The sequence below is a fragment of the Caretta caretta genome, chromosome 6 (genome assembly GCF_965140235.1).
Source record: "Caretta caretta isolate rCarCar2 chromosome 6, rCarCar1.hap1, whole genome shotgun sequence".
Classification (NCBI taxonomy): domain Eukaryota; kingdom Metazoa; phylum Chordata; order Testudines; family Cheloniidae; genus Caretta; species Caretta caretta.
Window position 1 is genome coordinate 61,765,582 of NC_134211.1, and position 16,277 is coordinate 61,781,858.

General features: G+C 43.9%; 1 protein-coding gene across 1 annotated transcript in view; it reads right to left on the reverse strand.

Annotated features, from left to right (window-relative positions):
• ARG2 (arginase 2) overlaps positions 1 to 16,277 on the reverse strand; it is a 35,903-nt gene extending 19,626 nt beyond the window's left edge. Inside the window, exons 1-2 of the mRNA XM_048854072.2 lie at positions 16,069 to 16,277; positions 15,447 to 15,519 (exon numbers count right to left, since the gene is read on the reverse strand). Of these exons, the coding sequence (XP_048710029.1) occupies positions 15,447 to 15,519; positions 16,069 to 16,185 (190 nt within the window). The 5' untranslated portion in view covers positions 16,186 to 16,277. The remainder of the gene's footprint in view (positions 1 to 15,446; positions 15,520 to 16,068) is intronic.

Below are 16,277 nucleotides of genomic sequence, written 5' to 3' on the forward strand. Positions count from 1 at the left end.
TGCCTGTGGATGGGCCAGACTCCCTGAAGAGAAGGCAGCTAGACTATATGCTCTGGTTGCTAACCAGCAGACACATAGCTGGACTGTGACTTAACCAAGGCCGCCCCCTGACGATCCAAAGGAAGAGAAGCCAGTGGCTCACCTGGGACTGTTTTGTTTTCCTAGTCTGTGTTCTTTTCTTTGTTCCCTTGGAGCCCTGGAAGGGGTAAGACTCCAAAGGAACTCAGCTGAAGTACATAACCCCGTCACACCCCAAAGGGATCAGAACCACAACACCGCCACACCAACTTTCACATTTTAACAAACAAGGTCACAGTATGTAAATGAATCAAAGTCAACTGGATGCCAACTGGAGACACAGGCAACTCACAGAAATGAATACCTTCAAAACAGTTTGCAACTACCTGGAAATAAAACTAAATTTTATTTTTTTTAAAAAAAGGAAGACAGCATCTTCAAGAAGGGTTTCCCTCTCCATTTTCTGCTTTTGTTATGGAAATACTCGTACAAAATGCAAAAAGTTTGGGCTTGGAGCAAGAATAAGCAGGACAGTAAATAACTCTTGAGGGATGGTTGAGCAGCCTGGCTTTTTCCAGCAACGTGTCTGTCTCTAGACATATCAAATGCTTTCTGTAGTTGCAGAGTCTGGCTCAGATTTCTCTGGATGACTTAACAGTCTTGGCCGAGAATGTGCATCTGAGAGGACTACATGAAAACACTCTCAGGAGCAAAAACACTCACCTTCTCCTGGAGCCTTTACAATATACACTCTTCTTACTAGATATTATTTAAACACCAGAGGCTGGGACTTTAGCTAAGCAAGACAAGGGTCCTACTGCAAGGATCTTACAAGCTGTATTAGAAATTTTATTAAAGCTAGTGTTAAAAAAAATGATATAATCCATAGGTTGGGAAAAGAGTGTCTGTACGTCTGGGTATAGTGCTTAGATTATCCACAAAGTTTGTTTTTAAAGTCATATTATACAGAGAGTATATAATCAGCAATAACCCAAATTTAGGTAAATAGATTTAACAATACAGTTTAGATATTAGAATTTGAATACTTGGGTACATCACTCATGAAAAGGTTGTACAGAGATTTGGTTGTGGAAAGCAAAAATATATCAATGAGTGGAGACTGTCCCTCAGTAATTGAGAATTAGGTTGGTTGTCCATTTAGAAAAATACAATCTATGAGGAAAGCATGTTAGTTGTAGTATGTGCAGTCAGGAAAGTAACAACAACAAGCACACACAAGATAAATAGGATGGGATGCAAGAGAACTGACTAGTGACCTTGAGACAACTTTATTTATCTCTCTCAGATATAAGATAGATAGATGAGGACTATTAAACTTTATGATCAGCCGCCCAGGAGCTGAAGTTAGAATGATGAACCAACACTTACTGCCAGCTCCTAGCCTCTCATTTATGAGTCTGTTGAATGGCAGAGTGAACCAACAAGTGAAATGAACAAGAATTTAAGTCTATTTCACTTGTACTTATTATAGCCATTTTCCAGTCAGTTTCTGTTTCAGGTCTTGTGCACTAGCATCATAACTGTAGTCAAGTTTGGAACACAAACTGCCATACTGGATCAGCATGGTCCACCTAGTGCAGCATTCTTTAAAACAAATAAAAACCATAAAAACAAACAAAAGGAACAACAAATGGCACTTGGCTGTTAATCACGTATGCAGATAGAGTACGTGGAGTATGTGCACCCAGCTCTGGAAATAGAGTTATTCTCTCTCTAGTCTTCCTAGAAAGACACTTTTGAGTTACTTTATATGAAGGATGCTATAGCTTTAACTGCAGCAGCTCCTAGTAAGGTTAGAGACAACCTACTGCAGAAGATTAAGAACAGACAATTCAGCCCCTCTCCAGCATCTTCTTAAAACAAAACAAAAAACCCTCAAAAGCACCTAACAACCATTAGTGAATATATTACTCATTTATTTTACTAAAAGTCTACCAACCCCCTTATTAATTACCTACAGTATCCCCCCCCCCCAAAATGTAGATGGAGGAAACTGAGGATTAGAATAGCTAACTAATCTGCTCAGTGTCATACATATTATCTGAAAAAACCAGAGACAGAGCAAAATCTCTTTATTCCCAGTTCTGTGCTATCATCATAAGACAATCCTTCTGTGCCTATTTTGTTTTTTCTGTTTCTTAATTTCAATTATTATTTTGTACTAAGTTTTAGGAAAGCAGCCACATAAAATATTATACACAATATATGTGAAGTTGAACTGTCTTATGTACATAAAAGTCTCCCTGTCCTCCTGCACCAATCAGCATTTTTGGAGTTCTGTCTCTGTGCTCTTCTATGTTTCTTTAATTGTCTCTTCTATGCTGAGGAGACTAGTTTCTCTCACTGAACCAGCCTAAGAGGCAAACACGGCAATAAAAGATTTAAATGCACGTGAACATGATGTTTAAAAAGGAAGAGAATGATGCCAGGCATAGAGAGTGGGCAGACACTGAGCCAAAATTCCCTGGGCAGATCAGGCAGTGCACCTCTACCAGTTCTGGATCTCCAAACAACTGTCACCTCAGTCCAGAACTGCAGCATCTTCTACCATTCCTGTGCCAAACTGTGTCTGTTTCATGCGGTGAAGAAAGTTTCACTGGAAAACTGGGATGCGACCAGCAAACTCACACTTGTGACCTAACCAACAGTAGTTGAAAAGACCCTTTTCAAAATGAGTAATTTCCAGACACAGCTGGTTAAAGACTAAATAGATCACTGCCTGACAATTCTGTTCCTTCTATTGGTGCAAATCAGATATATCAGATTATAACTACACACCTGTCTGTCAAAGCTAATTGTCAAAGGGACTCTCAGCCCACAGGGTTCCTCCCTCTGCCTACTAGGCTAAGCAACAGCTGCTTTGGATGCCATCACTTCCCTACCAAGACTAGAGATAAACCTCTTTATTATACAGAGGTTCCCAGTTTGTAAATGGGAAAGACGTCAGAGAAACATAATAAATGATTTAAGGGCTGGAGTGGCTGATTTATGATAGATAAAAAGGACGCTATCAGCTCAAATCAGGCTCAAGCTTTAAAAGATAAGTCAGATCAAATGGAAATATTTTCATGATCTTTTTAAAAAATTTCCCTGTAGCACTTACGACCCACACTTTGCAGCACTTTGTTACTGACCAAGAACCTGAAATTTAAGTGACCTAAAAACAAAGGAATTGTTTAGTGTGTTTTCATGGTTAGAGAGATGAATGCCAAAAGTAAATAGACTGTCTACCTTAGCTATCTATTTTAGAATTTTTTGCTGCCACCCATCACCATAGTATCTGACAGCCTTCTATGTAAAATCAATTCATCACAATAGCCAAGCCCCTAGTGATGGATTTCACGGAGTATCTGGCTCGCCTCTTGTTTCAGGGTAAAAACTCTGCTTTTTTGGGATGGGGGGGTGTTGCGTCTGTTACAGGTTTTGGGTGCTAGGGGAACGTTAGCGTGAGTGTCACATTTATGCTGGCATAACTAGCAAAAAGACAAACATTCAAATAGTTTTTAAAAACCTAATGTCCTATCTGTTTCGTAGGTAAGCAAACTTGTGATAAATAGTGGTGTACAGGGATGGAAAGCAGGTTATGCGGTTTTGCCACTTTCATCTGGTATTCAGTGAGTATGCAAACTAAGTGTAATTTATACAGCAAAGGGATGAGAGTCAGGGGTGGATGAAGCAGGAAAAGCAACTAACAGTAAAGTGCAAGATAAAGCAGTTTCCCACCATCCCTGTCTTTTAGTATGTTTGTACAGAACCTAGGACATATGGGGCCCCAGGTTTAGTTGGGGCTTCTAGGCATTACCTTACTACTACTAACAACCCCATGAGGTTGGATTTTCATCTTTGTAGCACCTGTTTAAATACAAAGGGATTCCACTGACTTCAATGAAGGTACTGATCCTCATACTTCACCTTCCAAGAAGTATTTAAGAGTGTGACCAAGCAGAAGAAAAGTGTTAAAGACCAAAAGTAATGCCATGAAACTGAGCAATCAAAAGTTTAGGTTGAATATGAGGAAACATTTCCTAACAGTAAAGTCTATTTGGCTGTGGAATAATCTCCAGGGAAGTGGAGAATGCGCCATCACTGAAGATATTTAAATCTTGACTGGACAAAGAACAAGAGAACACACGATAGGATCAGCACTGCACTGGCTCCTGAAGTGGGGCCCGGATGGGGCTTAGTGATTCTTTCCATCTGATATCTAGGATTATTTTCAAAACAATTTTAAAAAATTGAACTTCGAACAGATGTTTACGTTCTATACTGCAATTCAGCAAACATGTCCTAGCTACTCCAAAGGAATATCCAGACAGCCAAGCAAGTCCTGCCCTCAATTTGCAAGGAACAGCACAAACTGACCTGGGTTAGCCCGATTTCAGAGCTGACCAAGCATCTACATTAATGTATTTAATGCAGGACCATATTTAATCAAACTATTTAGGATCTGCTCTCCTTGGTGCACATGCTAACTCCTGGATATCTTTGGGGAAGATAAAATCCTAACAGACTGGATGATGTTCATTACTGGCCTTCCCTTTAAGTGAAATGCACCTCTTCACTTAGCTCCCACAAGAGGAAACTTGCACTAGCAGATAAAATTCCTCTAAATCTGTGCAGGGAAATTATTTCTGACCCAATAGTTCTGGAAACTGAGGATCTCCATTTAACCACAACATCTCTACAGTGCAGGCAGCAGCACCACCCTGCCAACGTGGCTCATTCCTGAACCGTAAGCCGCAGCTCTAGAGCTCACAAGGAAATTCAGTCTTCATGCCCTCTCTGCTGATACTGCCACTGCGGTGTTTTTTTGTGATGCAGGGACTAGAGTGCTGGCAATTGAATGGGGATACCACACAAAGAGGCAACTAGAAAATCATCAGTCAGGAATGACCTTCAATTCACTACTTGCTTGGGCTGGACTGGAAATGATCTAAAGGTGAAAGACTTCCATAGCCAGTTTCCAGGCTGCCATTCTAAACGCTGGGACTACTATGTAGAAGGCTGACTGATACACCATGCAAGCAACCGGAAAAATCCCACTTTGACCATTTACTGCTATACTTCATTATGTAACTGTTTGCTCACACAAAAACAGTAATCCTGCTTATACAATGGCTCTTCCATCTCCAATTACTGCCCTGGATACTTCGTGACGCATCAGGCAGGCAAACAGGCAAAAGGGAAAGGTTTTCATGGAGAACCAAGAATGATCTCTAAAAAACATCCTTAAACACTCCCTTTTCTCTGTACAAAAGAAGAGGCTACTAGGTACAACTATCCCTCCCACAGACCAGATCAGGGAGCCTGGGCTCTAATGAAGCCAGGTAGCTTTTTGGTAGCTGGCATGCCATAGTGGTGAGCTCGGGATGTACTAGGCTCTACTTGTACATCTATGTATGCCTTGCAGGCACTTCTGTATGAATGTCAGCAAGAGGACATGATTAGAGAGCTAGCAGATGAGTCATTCATTATGACCATGACCCGTCCATAAAGAAGCCTGTTGTGAAGCAGTTTTAATCCACTAGGCTAAGCAGAGAAAAGTCTCCCCTATTGACAGGAGGGTTAGGAGATGCTGTCTTCTCTATAGATGTGACTCTAGGACACGCAAGTGTACAACATCTGGGGATTGTGTGATCAGCTCTGAAGCAAGAGGGCAGAATGGCAGCAGGAGACATTGCTGCTTCTAAGACTTCCTAAGCTGTGGAATAGTCTCCTACTGGAGAAGGATCAGAGCGTGATAAATTTAACACTAGGCTGAAAAAAAAAAAAAACACCCAGCGATTTTTTTTATTTTATTTATATACATATACATACACACACAAGCATTGACAAGAAGATGCACTGAATGGTTTAATAGGGCTGTCTCATCTATTGTATTTCACACCCGGACACCCTCACCCTACTTCTCTGCACATCTTATGAGATTTAGCGCCAAGAAAACATTTCTTTAATCTGTTTTAACACTAGATGATCTCTATCTTCTGCCCACCCACAAAACCAAAACAGTCAACTACCATTCAGACTCAGTGCTCTCAAGGTTGTCCACAAACCGGGACATTTCTCAGCTCATCACATTTCCCCAACCTCCCTCGTGTGCATATCCCTCCCATGTCAGTCAGTGTCCCACGGGGTCTGGGCCCTCAGACATTAATGGGTGCCCCAAAAAATCAGTTTCTAGGCTTGGGAAACATTTACATTGTAGAGTTGCATCAGAACAGGATATTCTGATGCAACCTCAATGTGTTGTAACATAACATGACAACGTTACTGTGCTGCACAAGCCCTGTAACTGGCAAATCCAGATACTTGGGTAGCCAGTTCCAGGAATTCCTGGAAGGTGGCCAGAAGCCAGAGAATGTGAATTTGTATTTATCATAACTATTCTGACATTATTTTACCGCTTTCCCAAGTTTCCCATGTTATTGAACCCTTTACGGTCTTCTCTGGGTGTCCAAGCCCCAGCGTTAGAATCTTCCCTCACTTACATTTCCAATTTCCTTCAAACCCACAATGAGCTTAAAGCCAGCAAAGCAGCATGTTCCTAACCACATCAGGTCCCACTATAATGAATCTCTCCCCAGTAACAAGCTCATTCTTCTTTACCATTACATGAGATAACATTGATTTTCCCAGGTAGGTAAAGAAAAATAAAAAGCAGGAATGAATCATTGCTTTCCCCAATTCCCTCGGACACTAATAGCACTTCCAAAAGACTCATGGGGGAAGAGACAACTCAGCATTACCAGATCACTTCATTTTGGGGGCGGGGGGGGGGGGTAGAGTTAGCTTTTTGATAGCTGATTTGGGTGCCAAATTCCTGATATTTTGCCTGATGGTTTTACCACTAAAAGTTGCTTCTTCCACCCAAAAACACCACACTATGGGTTCCTGAAAAAACTGCAAATTTCAAGCTTTTTCAGATCTCATGTCTTTCAGAGGAGAGGCAAAACCAATGTCTCAACCAACAAAATGGTTGTTAAAGATTCCATGGCACCTAAAAAACAAACAAAGGAATATACCAAAATCCAGTTCAGATAACTAAGTTCTGCCCCCGCATCAACCCCATATGTAGTTCGAACTAGAAACCCTATTCTTCCCTCTTTCCTTCTATCTCAGAGGTGGCTGAATTTTAGCCATGGATCCACATATACATAAAAATTGTTAAGTGCTTTGAGATGAAAGAAAAACAAAGCTCTCTGTTCTTTGACTCCAGGGCCTTATGTCATCTTAGTAAAACTGGGGGTGGGAAGAAAAGGAGAGGGGGATGGACACACAAGAGGAAGAGTTAGGAAATAAAGGTTCCTGTTTTACATCAATTTAGCTTAAATTGATTTAATGGTTTAAATTGGATTAAGAGCATCCGCACTGTGATCGAGTGCACTGTAATGATTTTTAAACAGATCAAGTTAAACTGTTGCAGATTTGAATACAGACAAAACCTAAGGGGGCACATTCCAAGGATCACGAGGCAGAGAATTTTCAATTTCCCAAAAAAGGACATGTGACAGGAAAGTCTCACTTCAAAGAACAAGTAAAGAGTCTCTCCCAGTAATAAAGAGGGCTATGGAGCAGACAGCTGATTATTTAATGAGTGTCCAGACTCCAAGCTGAGTGTTTGTGCTTTGATTGTTGGCATCTTCATAGGTTGTAACTAGCCTTTGAAGTTAATACCACTTCGGGCTGGTCTATGCTTGAAAGTTGTACTAGTATAATCAGGTCTGTTAGGGGCGGGGGGGTGTGTGTGTGATTTATTTATTACTGATGCAGATATACCGCTACAAACCCTAGTGTGGATTTAACAGGTGCTTACACTAGTATAACTTACTCCAGTTCGGGAAGCAAACTAAAGTATACTGATATAAGCACCTTTATACTGGTATTACTACCTACACTCGGGTTTTTTCCCCCACACTAATTATGCCGGTATAGTTAAAATGGCAAAGCTGTCTAGTATCAACAGCATGTTGGAGAAGAGTGCTCACACTATTTTGTTTTGTAGGGCAAGTGAAATGATCACAGGACATTAGATTACACTGGGGCCCTCTGTCCAGAGTGGGCTTTTCTGAAAATATTTCCCATCACTGCTAACATAGACGCTGCTCCCCTGGTGCTATCCAGGGGTGAGAACAAAAGGGAATGGTGCCGACCAGCATCTTTAACCCCTCTGTAGTCTAGATCAATGGTCCCCAAACTTTTCACATTGCGGCCCCTCCCCCCCCACCCCCCCCACCCCAGGATCCAGGGCTGGGAGCAGGGTTGTGGCTCCTGGGGGATTGGGCGCAGTCAGGGTAAGGGGGCCAAGGCTGGGGGTGGGTTTGGTCTGGGGCCCAGGCCCAAGGCTGGGGGAGGGAGCTGAGGCTGGACTGGGACCAGGAGTGGAGCTGCAGTCAGGGCCATGGCCTAGACCATGGCTGGGGGCGGGGCTGGAGCAGAACTGGGGGCGGGGCTGGACTGGGCTCCCTCCCCAGTGCCCCACACCCTGTGGGGACTGGCCCAGGCCCTGCTGTGCTCCCCCTACCCCTGAATATTCCTCTGTGCCCCCCTAGGAGGGCATGTCCCACAGTTTGGGGACCACTGGTCTAGACCCACAAAGTACATAATAGATGACACACTGATTAAAATGCTAGCAGTTACCTATAACTTTGTCTACACAAGTGCTCCAGCAGTCACTGCACAAGTGTTAGTAATAGTGGAAAATATGAGAAAAAAAGGCTAGTGTGGATACACCTTGGGAGATTTACAGATGAAACCAGAAGCTCATATTTTTAAGAAATCCTTATAAGTGGCAGGATTTGATTTTTTCATTGGCCCTGGAAACATGGAAAGGTTGAAAGAGCTTTAATGGACTGAGCCTTGAAGGGAGATGGCTGAGATAGGATCTAGGTTTATGATACATTACATGTAAATCCAACTGGGAATTTGGTATTAAACATTCCACTTGGCATCTGCATATGCCCCATGACCAAACTGAATTCAGGTGATGTCTAAATGGAATGGGTGGGAGCTTGTTTCAATGGACTCCAGGCCAGAGAGTCAGACTCTTATTCAATAGCCTAATCATCTCTTGAATACATGGGTTGCCGATGAGAAGAGTGGGCCCAAGCCTGAAACTCCTGTAAGTCTGACACCTGCAGTAATTCACTTCACCAAGATTTGATTGCCCAGCTCTTAGCACATAATGAGTAGTAACAACATCTGCAGTTAAAAGTTTTGCAGCCCCTTCAGTGGGCATCCAGAGGAAGCTCCATGATACATTATGATAGCAAGGAGACGACATTCTGTGGACCTCCTCTTAGAGCTTGGAGTGTGGGGGCAGAAAGGCCGACTTGCTGTTTTGGAGAAGCAGGTGGTGGTAGCTGCCTTAGAGGCTTCGAAGTCACAAAGGAGTAGAGCTCCTCCCTTTTAGGTTAATCAGCTCTGACAGCAGCTGCCTTCTCCCTACTATGTTGCTCCTGCACAGCCAGAGCAGAGCTCTACTCCTAGAGAGCTTTGAGCTGCCATGTAGAGCTCTTGAGCCTTACAAGAATGAAACACTGCTACTACAGGAGTGAAGGACCCAACATCATAGCACCCTCTCTTGGCAAGTTTCCCTCTTCCCCCACAAGCCAGTCCATTAGCCCTCCATGACATTATGTCCCCCTCTCATCTAGTCAGCTGAACTGGGAGGTTGGATCCAGATCCAAACTTCACAGCTAATTGTCCCTTTTAGCAAGCCAAACCAAAAACCCACATCTGGCCACCAAACTCTGCAGCTCAGGCACATCTTTAAACTTCAGTAAGTTGTTTTTGTGTTTAAAAAAAATCACACCCGGATCTCCTGTGGTCTGGGGACCCAAATAGCATACTACTGTATTAGTCAGCACACAAGAACTAGGCAGGGGCAGACTAGGACACAAGAGCCTTCATTGCAAGGACAAAAGAGGTGCCCCCCAGGGTGATCAGGGCAGTGTTAGCTCAAGCTGAGGTTATCTACCACTTCTAAGGTCTGAGGAGGGTCTTCTCCTCTGTTAGAAAAGGGGACTGCTAATGCCATTGCCAAGGGGATCCGTGGATTTCAGTTTGTTGAGAGTCTGTACTTCACCTGCAACTGATTGGAGAGGTCAAGGGCCTCCAAGTCCTGAGGCCTCAAGAAATATCACTGTAGGCCAGTCCAAGCCTGCTGTTTACTTTTCTGCACTTCAGTCAGCATGGACAGGCAACATTAACAGCGAAAGTTACAGCAAGTGTCCACCACCACATTGCTTTTGTAGGCCAAACCCACTGTATACACCAGGGGCTCCTTCCCGCCACCCCACAAGCCATGCTCCCATCTCCATCTATTGCAGGGACTCTGCAACCCCCTTCCCCACCATGCCAGGACCCCCCTCCCCCCACAGCCTTTCCCCACCACCATTCTTATTTATTTTCTTTCTGTCTGGAAGATAAGAAATTCAGGGTGTCAGTACTATAATTTTCAGTGGGAGGATGAGCACAGCTCAGACAGAGAATGACATCAAGTTGAGCATAAGGCCTCACAAACTCGGCCAATTAGATTTTAAAATTTTGTCAGTCTCAGGGGTTAGTAGCAAACTTAGAAGGATAAGATTTTTATCAGTAGATGTCAATAAACATCAATTTCACCATCCACACACAAAGGGATGAAAATCTTCATCAGTAATAACTGAAATTTACAGAGACAAAGAAAGAAAAATGATGCTTGAGAGCTTATTATAGTCAAAAATCCAGTGGCTTTTGAATTAGGCTTGTTACAAATAGATTAGTGAACACTAAAAACAGGTAGGATCTGTTGATTTAGGGTTACTTTCTTTGTATAGTTAGACATGTGATGTCGACAGTGTGTGTTTTAACAGGTATAAAGCTTTTAACTTTTTGAATCTCACTGCCAAATAATTTTCAGCAACTATGAAAATTTTTAACATAAAAATGAATGCTGAAATCCCATAATTTTGTGCAACTGAAAATTTAAATCAATAATTGTAAAAAATGAATAAAAAGCCCAAACATCTATCAAAGTTATAAAACAAAAAAACAAGTTGTGCCAAGCCTAGTTATTGGTAACATAAAGAAGGACTAAACTTCCCTCACCTACAGTTTTTGGCTCAGGATTCTGGTGCATTAGCCAGACCCCAGGAAATCTATTTAAGTCTTTGCTGGAGGCTGTTCTTTGCTGTTGCTAGGAGGGTGAAAGGCAGGTTAGGGGCTCAGACTCATCTCAGACAAGTTGTGTAAGACTGGGATGTTCTCTGCCTCTTGGCTCCATCCCTCTCTCTCAGTAAGAGCACAAGTGAGCAGCTGAGAAGCAGTGCGTGCCCCAGCCAGCTAGACGACAGCAATACCAACAGCAACCCTTGCTGTAGTGACCTCAGAGTGAAGGGAAAGAAAGGGGCAGCTCAGGACTTCATTGGAAGGAAGTTCAGAAAGTTATGCGAGGGGGGATGGGGGAGAGAGAAGCACAATGTCCAGATGATCTGGGGGGGAAGGTTAGGGCAGAAGGCAGGGATTGCAAATTCCCTCCCAAAAATATCCATTACTGAGGGTGAGATGTAAAAGGGGCAATACAGGGGTGAATGTACTATGGACATACAATGAATGTTGAGTGCTTCAAAAACTGCATTAATGTGAAGCTGATATTCTCTGACCTTGAACATGTCAATAAAATATTATATCTCTTTAAGGAGCTACTCAGTCTCACAATATTACCTCCCTCCTCCCACCTAAAGACCAACAGTGGGGGAGGGGGAAGTCACTTAGTTGCTTTGACAGAGTCTTAAGATCTTGGAAAAGGTTTTCAGTGGCTTTGTTCACTCATTTGCTTTGCTGGGAATCAGGAGTTTAATAGTGGAATTTAGGTCCAGAAAATTAGATTAGTCATAACCAACAGTGTTGTGCACACAACAGCTGTTTCAAATTCACTTTATTATCTAAGGTGACATTAGAAAGATGTAAATGAATAAAAAGAAAAAGGAAATAGCTGTGGTTTCAGCGACACTTCAGAGCACTGGGAGAGAGGGGAGATGGGAAACTATAGCAATATTGTATATTTGGAGCTCTCCTGCCAGGCTAAGGGGAAAAATAAAACATTCTTTATTGAATTTCAATCTTATTCCTCATTGGACAATAGCCACACACAAAGCACCCTCTTGCTCAGTAACTTCCTCCCTAACCTTCTATGCCATAATGCAATAGGCTGTCCCTACCATATAAAACTCTCCCGTGTGGATGCTGGCTGAGTCTGTCATTGCTTGTCAGTGAGGGCCCCTTCTGGCAGAGTCGAAAGCAATCCATACACCACCTGACCCCATTCATCAACAGAGCTGCAGAAATTTAAGCAGCAATAAACCATTAAGACAACAACAGACATGAATAGAAAAGCAGCAACTCATATCAGTGCTGGAAAAAGTGCATTTTAGCAACAAAAGATGAGAAGACCTTGAAAATTTTTAATATTTAAAGGGACAAACAAAAAAAAATTAAGCCCTTCCCCTGCTTTACTGATATTTTGAGTTAGTAAACACTGAGGCCCAGATCCCCAAAAGGTATTTAAGCTCCTGACTCCTATTGAAATCAATACAAATTAGAGGATCTTTGAGGATCTGGGCCTGGAATTTTTTCTCCACCTTTTATTCATTTATTTATTATTTTATTTTGTTTTTTTCCCCCATATGACTTGGGCACAAAACTACACTTTGTCAATTTCACTTTTAATTTTTACTGTCACAAAAAGATAGCATTTCCAGTGTCAAAATAATCAGATATCCCTTCCCCTGAAAATGGGGAGGGGGGAGGGAAGAGGGGATGACCCACAAACCGAAACAAAAACAAAAATGCTGCAAACAGAAGAAGTTTTCATGGAAGTTTTGGTTGTCAAGGTCATGGAAACATTTCTATTCAGGTTTGATTTGGTACAACCCCTTAAGAAAACTGAATTATTAGACCTTTGCTATTTGAAGACGACCCCATAGTTAACTAACTGATTGGTCAAAGACTTTTGCAGTCACTTGCCAGATAAACTATAAAGAACTGCCTAACCCCCCTTGAGTATTATATCCTCCTTTTATATCTGGTAACTTCTGAGTTTCAGAGATTTTAGATAATTTAAGGCTCTCCAGACGCACTTTTTATTTCAGGATGCCTCAGCCATCAATCATTTTTCTATCATGATATGGCCAAAGGCTATGTTGTGGCCTACCCAGAGGCTCTGCATGATGCAAAAGGTGAGCGTGGAGTGAGGTGGTACCAGACAACTCATTTATACACACTAAGCAGTGCAGACTGGAAGCTTTTAGCTACTAAATCATAAGGAGTGGGGAAGAATAGGGTATACTAAAACCTGTATACTAAAAACTGCTGAACATTGTCATCTGCCTGAATAGGACTCCATGTTGGGGAGATGAAGATATAGCTTCCTGGTGATTAAGGCATTAATTTCCCCTCCATGCATACACTTATATGCAATTAGTATCAATAGGATTTACATGCAGGCATCATGAATTAACCCTTTAAGGTCTGACCCTGTGCTCCATTCCACCCGCACACACACAGTCCCAAGGAATACAGCCAGCTTTATAAACTATAGATCAGAGGTCCCCAGTCTGTGGAGTGCACCCCCCTTGGAGGGCATGGAGAAACATTGTGGGGGGGGGGGGCGGGACACCTTTGGGGTCCTGGTCAGCCCCCATTAAGGGCGGGGAGGGAGTGACACTCAGCTCCACAATCCAAGCCCAACCCCTATGACTGGAGGGCGTTAATGGGCCACTTCACTGTGAATGGTCCCTTGAAATGTGTTCAATACTTATGCTAAACAATCTGTTCCACCTCCTATTTAGCTGTAACATTTGAGTACCTTTACCAGACCCGAAGGATAACACTGCATAAACTCAAAAGCTTGTCTCACACCAACTGGTCCAATAAAAGATATTACTTCGCCCACCTTGTCTAATATCTTGGGATCAACACAGCTACAACACTGCATAATGTCACCATACACACACAAACTGACAAAAAAATTCCATCAATCATAATAGAAATTTACATATAGGCAAAATAAGAAAAGTACTGCTTGCAAAGTACTTTGAGTTTCATTTAAAGATATTTACTTCCTACATTTTGACATGCGATGGTGACAAATTGTTTTAATGGTTAACAAAGCTTTAGCATTTTGAATCCGTGTCTACTGTCATTAATTATTGTCTGATCCTCCCCATAATTTCCCACAAATGTGAAAGATTAAATTAAAAAAAATTAAAAAGCCCCTGAGAGGAGCCTAGAGCTTAAACCCCACAGTTTTGCACAACAACCCATCAGTTTTTTTTTTGTTTTTTTTTTTTTAAATAAAAGTCACATTCTGCCAAGTCTAGCTACTGAGACCACAAGCATGAATTCATGTCTAGTATTTGGCTTGCAAGTTGCCTGACCCTCTTATCCAGCCATTGACAAAAAAAGCAAGGATACTTGTTTTCTCTGGTTCTGAAGCTAGGAGGGAATGGGCCATAAATTGTTGAGACTACACAAGACCAAACATTTGCTTTTGCTTATAGCCAGCCCTACTAACAAACAAGGCAAGACCACATTTTCTTTCTGTTGAGATAGCACTATTCCTATATCCTCTCAATGCAAGACGAGAATTAGATGAAAGATTGGAGACAAAAACCTGAGGTTTTCTTCAGAGAATTCTGGACTCCTTTTGGGGACAGGGCTAGCATATTATTATTAAAGGGCTGAGCTAAGTAGTTGATTATTTGAAGGAGTGCAGTAAATGAATTAAGTGATTTGCCCTTGCTGCTTACATTCTCAGAAGTAGTGTCTGAATGGTGCCCTGAAATTTACACACACAAAAACTGGCTGTTTGGTCTGGCACACCCAATTTTCTGTAGACCAAAGCCTCCCTTATGCACATGCAAATTTGTCAGTCATACATTTAACTGCCCAATACGCACATACACACAATTGATGTCTGTTTTGTGCAAGTTAGTTCTGAGCCACAGAGAAACATTTTTAACAGGAGCATATAGGCTTCTTTCAAGTCTCTATGGCCCATTCAATCCTCAGCCTCTCTGCTGTTGGCCCAGTAGAGATACAGGGTTTCATGCAAAAATAAAAGGAGTACTTGTGGCACCTTAGAGACTAACCAATTTATTTGAGCATGAGCTTTATGGGTTTTATGATTCATCTTACTTCACAGGAACGAGACAGAGACATTTCCTAGGCAGGAAGGTGCCCACCCCTTCCAGCGGAGAGCTCCGCGTGTATGGCCGATTCATGTTTCAACCAAATGAGTCACGCGAAGGCAAAGAGAACGGGGGATACAGGGACGTGCAGTAACCCCAGGCTCCTAAAGGCCCCAGTCAGGTGAGCGAGGGGCCACTTTTCCACCCCGCCGCTGCTGCACGAGGCCCACCCCTTACCCAAGCCGGAGAGCCGCTCCGTCAGCCCCGCGTTCCGGATGGCAGCGGGGCCGTGGTCCACCCCTCTTCTCTTCTGTAAGACAAAGGGGCTCCGTCAGGATCCACTGCGGGGCGGGGCGCGGGGCTCACAGAAACCGACTGAGCCGCAGCAATCACACGGAGCCGCGAACCGACCCGGGGGGCGTGTGGGGGGGTAATGTTCCTTCCCGACCGGCCATCAGCGCGCCGCGGGTCCGCCTCACGTGGGCGCGGCAGCGTGCCTCCGGTGTCACAGGAGCGTGGAGAGAACCGACCCCGCAGCCGGGGCCACCCTGGGGAAACCCGCTGGGACAGCGAGACAATGCGGCTACGGCGACCAGCCGAGCACGACCCCCACCGCCCCCGGGACCCGCCATCACTGCCGGCCGGGCGGCAGGTTCCCCCCCTCCCGCGGCCGCAGAGCGCCTCTTGCGGGTGCCTGGGACTGCCGGTCCCTTTGCGCTGCGCGGCCGTGAGTCCCTCCGAGCCCGTCTGCCGCCTGGGGTCGGGACACATTATCACATCCCCCCCCCCGCCCATCCCACCCTTCTGGGGGCGCCTGCTTCCCCCCGCGATGCTCGCCTGCTTCCCCCGCGATGCTCACCTGCCCCCTGGAGAACGGGGCTCCGATCAGCGCCACGGAGTGGGCAGGTTTCTGGAGCTGCAGCGCGGAGTCCGCCTGCTTCCGCAGGAGCCGGGCGAAGCTGCTGCGCAGAGACATGATGCTGAGCCGCTTGCTGCTCGCGCTGCCCCTTTTAACCCGCGCGCGAGCGCCGCTACCTCCCTAGCCACCAGCGCCAGAAGCCGGCTTGG